This window comes from Mesitornis unicolor, unplaced genomic scaffold (assembly GCF_000695765.1).
Source record: "Mesitornis unicolor isolate BGI_N332 unplaced genomic scaffold, ASM69576v1 scaffold19176, whole genome shotgun sequence".
NCBI classification, from domain to species: domain Eukaryota; kingdom Metazoa; phylum Chordata; class Aves; order Mesitornithiformes; family Mesitornithidae; genus Mesitornis; species Mesitornis unicolor.
The window spans coordinates 6485-14345 of NW_010190525.1; the positions used below are offsets into that span (position 1 = coordinate 6485).

Genomic DNA, 7861 nt, shown 5'->3' on the forward strand with positions numbered 1-7861 from the left:
TGAAGTGGATGATTTCTGCAAGGAGACAAAAAAAAATCAAATCCATTTCTCGCTCAGTCGGCCTCGTCATGCATCCTTAGCTCCATCTTAATTACATGTTTCATCATGTTGTTCTGTTCAGGAGGCCCCACAAAGGCTAATGCAGCAAGCCAGCAGAGCCAGCCTTAGGCACAGGCAGTTTCAGGAGCCCTATGGACCTGGCCCAGCCAGCCTTCCCCATAGCCCATTAGCCACAGGCCAGCTGTGTGGGACTCTTAGCCAGCCTGGTGTGCAGGGCAGGTGGCTCAAACCTTTTTGGCAGAGCTGCGAGCAGCCTCAGACCATATCCTGTGTGCTGGGGGACACCAGTCCGCCCACTGCAGGTTACTTTACTGGGGAGCAGCTGCTGTGGGGGGTGACTCATTCAGGCATGAAGCAGCAACTCCCGCCGCAGACACCACGCGTGGTGAGAGCAGGGCTGCGAGGTGAAGAGGGGGAAACACAGGGATGTGAGGTGTAATGGGGAAGTTAATGGGGGAGAGAAGGTGAGAGCCCTGGAATGGGTACCCTGCCTTAGTTGGGCCCTCAGGGCAGGTGAGAGGAGTGGAAAGTCGACAGACCTTATTTCCTTTGAAAGATGACTCTGGTGCCCTGCAGCTAAATTTTATTGGGACTCTGCACTGTGTAAACCCAGCCCTGCAAACTGCGTTTGAAAACCCATTGGTATTACATCTGGTGTTGAACACTTAGTGCTTAACTCATGGGGAGGGCAGAGGTCTGTGGTCAGTGAGGTAAGCTAAAGTGAGGGAAAGGGAAGGACGAGGGAGAAGTGACTCCAAGTGATGAGATAAAGAAGGAGGTGAGGGATTAGGTGATGGGTCAGGAGGCCAGCATGTGCCAGATGTGCTCTCTGTGGGGGAAAGCAGGAAGTCTGGTTGGGGAACCAGTGCCCTTGCAGGCCTGGAGCTGGGAGCAGGAGCAGCAGGAGGTAGCACTGGACATTGAAGTAAGGGCTGGAATCGGCTGGTGCAGCTCATTAAATGCTCTGTTTTGTCCTACACAAGGCTCACCCCTGGTGCAGGAAGGGTCCTAGCACACCTTCTGCAAAACCATCCTCCTGAACATCCCTAGGAGCAGATGCCTTCCCCACCGGCTCTTCCGGGTGCCACCGTTTACCTCATGGTCCCTGGGGGTGAGCATATGCAGTGAAAAGCAGCAGGCAGCAAAAAGCCCTGGTAATAAGGGGGCAGCTGGGCACCCTTTTTGTTCTCACTTACACTGCCAGGGGGGTGAACTCCTGCAGCCCCAGAGCAGCTCTACCTCACTGCAGACGTAAACCTGTATTTTCCTCCATCTTCCAGCTTAGCTTCCTAGTTAACGAGCAGTGTGGAAATAACATTCGGAAGGACTCGCTTCATCCGCTTTCCATTTCAAACAAGCTTTTTTGAGCAGCAAACAGAGCTCCTGCAACGCAGGCGGGTTCCAGAGCACAGAAGCTTTTCCCAGTGCAAGACAAGGGAGACAAGGGATGGGAAGGCACCGGCCAGCAGTGAAGAGAAGGGCCTGAGTGCCTCTGCTGTGACAGTAGCAGGTGGTCAGTGACCAAATGAAAGTAATTAATTTGCAAATGGCAGTTGGAGACACTGGCCTTCCAACTGGCGTTGTCAACAGCCTCCATGGGAAGAGGGCTTGTGGAGGGAGGGAATTTTTTTTTGAGGTGAAACACCAAAAGGAGCCCTCTTGCTTGCGGGTGGCTTTAGACTAGAGCAGTGAAAGAGGGAGACAAGGGGACACGGAGCCGGGCTGCTGGGAGCACAGCACACGGGATAAGGTCCTCACAAAGAGAATTGAAAATGAGGATGGGGAAATGGGATTTTCAGTGTGCGCATGTGCACATGCGAAGAGTTGGGAATGTCTGCTGTAAGCAAGCGTGCTGTTGAGAGTGGGAAGCAGACAGGTGAAATAATTTGACTGTTCCTGGAGGAGGAGTGGGAATGGGAGAGCCGCGTGATGCTCCATTCACTGCAGCCCCCTCCTGTCTGACTGCCTGCTTGTTCCAAGCCCTGCTCCCAAATGCTGCTCCCCTATGATCCTGTCCTGTTCAAACCACCGTCCTGCTGGCCATGATCTCAAACGATGCTGAGCGTTTGCAACTCCCGATGAAATGATATTGGTTCAGTTGATTGGCAGCTCCAGAATCAAGCCCCCATGTTTTGCTGGTCCCCCTCGCTGTGTTGCAGGGCGCCTCGCTCCCTTCGCAGTCTCTCCACTAATACCATCTGCCCCTTTTGCGGCCGGAGCTCCTCCCATCTTCCTGTTGCCAGAGAAACAGCCACCTTGGCAACCTGCTGTCATCCTTGAAACACACATGGAAAAGTCCTCCTGATTGTTATGTTTGATCCTTCAGGCAGATCTGGAACATCACTCAGACCGACACGCATCTCCTGTGACACCATTACCTGGGGGACCAGCGGGTGCATACGCGTGTAGGCCGTGTGTGTGTGTGTTTCTCTGCGTAGCTGTGTGGGACCATGGATGTGTTTGAAGGCCTGGGAGTGTATTGATTTTTTTATTGTTATTCTTTGCTCACTCTAAGAAGAAAGGAGCGTTCTGGCTTGGAAGAAGCCCCAAACAATAAAGAGAAATCGTGTCCAATGTAGGGTTCCCCATTTTTGACAGCCTCTGTGCTTCAGGACCTTCAGCCTCACCTCTCTTCTCACCCTTGTGTGCCCAGAATAACCATGGGCAAGAGCCTGTGGGTGGCAGGCACCTCAGCAGTCCTGGGTGAGGCAGAGCACTGCCGGTTACCTGTGGTGCACAGTATCCTTTCATGTGGCAGAGGGACCTTTATTCTGCATTCTGGGACAATTTGGAACAGAGGGAGGCAGGAGCATTGGCATTGTTCTCCACTGCCTTACACAGGGTAGGTAGCATCAAAGCCTGTCTCTGTGAGCTTGAAACAGGAAGAGGATGCAGCTGTACTGTAAAGATTTCAGGGGAAAAAGTTTTTATTTCTGCCCAAGTTCAGGTCAGGAGCTTCAAAATTTTGAAGATGGCAAGGGTTCCTAAAAAATGTCAGACACAAGATGGGGAACAACACAGTGGGCAATTAGATGTCTTAAACCTAAGTCATTTATTTGACCCCTACTCTCTTCTCTCTTCCCTGTGCAGTGCCTGGATTTGCAGCAAGTTGACGTCTATTCTATCCTCGAGAACAACACTAACGACCAGACACCCAGAAGGACTCCTTCAGGGAAGGTAGGGGCTGGGGCCTTGTCCTGGGAGAGTTCTCTTATATGCTGGGAATATGGAGAAAGAAAATGCACAGAGTCATCATGGCCCTAGCAGGCAGTAAGTCTGTCTGCTCTTTCCCCACTTCCAGTCCCACTAAAAGGGGGAAATGGGACGTGGCATCCACTCCCCAGCTGGGCTGCACGTGTTGCCCGTCTTCCGTCTTCCGGCACAACGCTTGCTCCTGCAGTGCTACCAGTTCTGGCAGTCTCGATTTCATGTAGATGCTTTGCTGTGTGACACATCCCAAAAGGCATTGAGGAGTTTGGCATCGCTGCTTGCGCTGAATGGGTTGGATGCTTATGGAGAGGTGGGCAGACGCTGGCCCTTGGTGTTGCCCTTTCCAGATTATTTAGGCAGCTGAGAAGTCCTCCTGGGTAGAGGAATCTATGCACTGGGGGCAGACTGGACACAGCTTTGCTCTCACCGAGATTAAGCACCTGAGAGTCATTCATGGTAGCAGAAGCTAAGATGTTCTGAACAGAGGCTGGGCTGATACAGTCTCTGTCAGTGCTGGGGCTCAGGAAAAGGCAGCATGGGTACATTTTGGGCTTGGATCTTCTAGCTGGGCTGGGAGTTATGAGTTAGAGACAAGGAACTAAATCCACTCATAGTGAAAGTAGCAGCAATTCAGAATGTGCAGGCGCAGATCAGTTGTGGGGGCTACATGAAGCAGCCCAGAGGTGCATGCAGACCTCTACCCTGCCTGTGGCAGGCATCCGCAGTTTCACAGGGACACAACTTGCATCAGGCACCCCAGGGAACTTTTCCTTCCTGCCCTCAGAACTTTGTTGTTCTTTTCCCCTCCAGACCTCTTATCTGCTTTAAAAATATATTCATTCTTCTAACATTGGATAATGTTCCTGAAAAATGTCTTGCTTCTTCCCACTGACGTCCTGCTGGGGAGGGTTCCCCAGGTTGGCTATGCAGTATGGAGCATGGTGCCAGCTTCATCCCTCTGTTTCATGAAGGATGATATTTTCCAGTGTCTGAGGCACTTTCACAACTCCCACCTTTTAGGAAAAGGTGGTCTAAAATCAAGCAGTGCCCTCTGTTTCAGAGCTATCTTTTGGTCTAGTCCCATGGCCACTGGCCTCTTACTGCTGTGGCACCATAGTGGTTGGTGGCAGCAAAGGCAGTGGCAGGTATCTGATCATTGAAGGAATGGATGGGTTGTTTTATATAGGCTGTCTTATACCCCAGTGCATCATATGCACTGGAAAAGACAACATCCCTGGTTTTGTGTTCTTGCTGCATTTTTAACTAGTTGGATAGGGAGAACAGTGGGTCCTGATCCCTCTTCCCTGTCCTTTTTATTCTTCTGCATACCTTCATCAGCTGCCCACTTTGAAACAATACAGTCTGGATGATGAGGTGCAGTATATGTGTTTTTTTTTCCCTACTGTGGAGCTGTCTGGGCTGTGCTGAATCACTTGTGTGTGGCCGACACCACTCAGCTGCTGTTTTGGGGGGACAGCAGATCTGTAAAACGGAACAGGAGCAAAGCAACAAGGCAAGAGCAAAGGAGCATTTGTGTGCAAGCACATCTGGTGCTGGTAGTCTCAGCCAGGGTGGAGTAAAGGTTGAAGCAGAGATGGGAGAAACAGAGAAGAAAACAAAGAGAGGGAATAGGATGAGCTCTCACCCCAAAGCCAGACATCACTGAATGAACAGTGGCTGACTGATGTGGAGGGTTAAGGACAGCCATTGGTGCGGGATGCTGCATGTAGAGGAGGGAGCTGTAAAGGGAAGGGGGCAGAGAGCCCCTGAAACAAGAGCATTTGCATGCTGTTGCGCTGCACTGTCAGCCAGCTTGGGTAGCGAGGGGTTAATCCCGCACGCTTTGGAGGTGCCTGCACTCAGCACTTTTGTAAAATGTTCCCTTTTTGTGGTGGCAACAGAGAAAATGCTAGTGTAGGTAGGGCTTCATTCACCCGGTGGCATTTCAGCTGCTTGCTGTGTAACCTTGCTTACAGCAGGCCTGTGCCACACAGCGCTTAAAATATCAGTCTGTCAGCGCCTTGTCTACACAAGGAACGGTTGTGAGGAATAGACTCAACTGTTGAAGAAACAGGATTGAGGAGGTCAGGGAATTCCTCCTTCACAGAATCCAAAGTGATTTATTTTTTTACCAAGTCAAATTTTCCCTCCCCTCCCTGTCTGACAGCTTTTTGGGGGAAGAATGACAAGTAAAGGAGGCATCTTTATCCCTTGGGCTGGATTAATCACGTTCGTCTGTGGCGGAGCAACATTTCTCACTGTAGTGGCTCCCGTTTCAGCAGATCACTTATAGCCATTTCTGACAGAACAAACGTCAGTGTCTGCTTATTAAGAATTAATTCATTTTCTTTTGAATAATTTTCCTCCATTTCTTTTTTCTCCTTTTCATCACTCTGCAGACACCTAAGAAGCAAGGAAGTCTAGAAGAATCCTTTGATACTTTGTATGAGAATATCTAACAGGGAAAATGTGACCCTGTGTGGACCAGGCATCTTTCTGTATGGCAGAACTACTCTCTTACATCCCCAGTTCTCTGCAGAGATCCACAGCGACTTCAGGGCACAACCACGAGGGACTTGTGAACCCCTGGCTCTTTCCAAACTGCTCTTCATTAACAATAGAATGCATCTGTTCAAACCCCACTGGGGTTCAGTCTGCACTGATGCAGCAAAGCAGTTTTGCAGCAAAGCCGTTTGATGCAAAAGAAAAGCTGCTTTTGTCAAGCACACACACATCTCTCGGAAATGGTGCAGATGAGATCTGTGCAGGTCCCTCTCACCTGGCCTGGCTGAATTACTTAAATCTCTGTAAATGATAGGACAAGCCAGAGACCTCCCTGCTTGCTGGCTTGATCTTCCCATCCTGACCTGCAGCAGTCCATCTGATCCTACGCCTATGGCTTTCCTGACACAGACATCAGGCCTTCATGCGTAGTTTAACTGAAATCCAAGCATCCACCTGCCCAGTTTTCCTTTCTCAGGAACCCCACGGTGAAACATGCATTCTCATAATCTGCTAATCCCATCAAGTAGTCACAGATGCCTGCTGTGACCATACTCAGTCGACTCAAATCAGTGCCTCTGAGTAAATGGTTTCCCTTCAGCAATATCAGCAGTATACAGTGCGGACTGGATGTGCGGCCAGAGATAAAGATGGAGAAAAAAGGAATGGAGAAAATATCCCTGCCTGGCAACATGTTTCAGTGGCAGTGCCCTTTCTGGAACAAGGAAGAGGAACAAGGAGGTGGGAATCCGAGGAAACTCCCTTGCTGGGGCTGTGTAAGCCAAGTGCGTCTGGAGCCAGGTTCCAGCCCAGAGAAGATCAAGCCAAGCTCCCCAATTTCCTGTTCTTCTTGGCAATGGGCACTGTTATTGCTTGGGATTTTGAGCCTCTGTGGGAGCAGGCATGGTACCTCTGCCTGTCCCAAAAAACCCCAATAGGTTTGCCTTTGTTTTCAGCTGGCCAGTATTTCCCAACAAGGGAATAAGTTTATAAGGCTTCTTTACCCCCACACATTATTTAGCCATGTAGACCAGTTCTGAAACTTAGAACGACTGGAGAGAGGAGGGAGGCCCTAGAGGTGAATTTTCTCTCCAGGCTCTTCTCTCTACTGTCAGCTGGAACTTGCCTACCATTTGTGCTGATGCATATTCTAGTTCTGATAGGGAAGAGGTTACATTAAATATCCATGTAACATGATCAAACCAGTGGATCAAAAAGCTGGGGTTGTTTTATCTCAGATTAAAAAAACAACAACAAAATAACAACCCAACAAAACCAACCCAAAATAAGAATATGCAGCATAACTGGAGACGAATCAGAGAAACCTCTTTAAAGAAGAAGATCAAATTAAAATTGAGCTCCAGGGTCATAGGACCCTCTCTAGTTGAAGATAATGTTGCTATGCATCAGAGATAGAGGCTATGGAAAATGTCTCCGGGGCCTCCAGCCTTCCTATACTATGTTTAAAGAGATAATCCGCTTATTGCTTTGCTCTTTTTATTAGAAGAGATTTCAAACATGCAATTTGGACTTTCTTTAACCACAGGAAAATTCTTTTTCTCTTCCCAGTGTCGAGGAATTTATTTCAGAAAGAGCAATGAATAGACAGCACGGCTTATTAGACCCGTTCTCCATTTGTTAAGTGATTGCGACAATTAGAAATAAATATTTTTGAAGTCAGCAATTTAAGTGTTTGCTAATATGACCATAAAATTTTGCGTTCACAGAAGAATTTAGAGAGGATTGTACAGGTATAACAACTCCCCTCCTTAACAAATTCAAAGAAATGATGAGATGAATTATAAATATGCTGCAGTATGGCAATAAAATATTCAGCAGAAACTGCTGGATTAGATGAAAAGTGAAAACTTTCCAAATAATGCTACTTAGTTTTGTGTTTTGCTTTTTAAATGTTATAAATACTAAAAATACTGTGTGCCACTGAAAATTTCCTGGTGAGGATCTCACTTTGCAGTGAATTGATTTGTCTTTTCTTTCTGCTACTTTCTACTACTTTCTGCTATTTTCTTTAAATTGTCCATTTCTTACATTTATGCCTGAACAATTCTATATATTAAGTAGCTGAAGC

The 7861-nt window shown here is 48.3% G+C and overlaps 1 protein-coding gene across 1 annotated transcript in view; it reads left to right on the forward strand.

Annotated features, from left to right (window-relative positions):
• NFAM1 (NFAT activating protein with ITAM motif 1) overlaps positions 1-5729 on the forward strand; it is a gene marked incomplete at its 5' end in the record, with an annotated part of 11321 nt that extends 5592 nt beyond the window's left edge. The window contains 2 exons of the mRNA XM_010186435.1: positions 3151-3237; positions 5670-5729. Of these exons, the coding sequence (XP_010184737.1) occupies positions 3151-3237; positions 5670-5729 (147 nt within the window). The remainder of the gene's footprint in view (positions 1-3150; positions 3238-5669) is intronic.
• Between the last annotated feature and the right edge of the window lie 2132 nt (positions 5730-7861).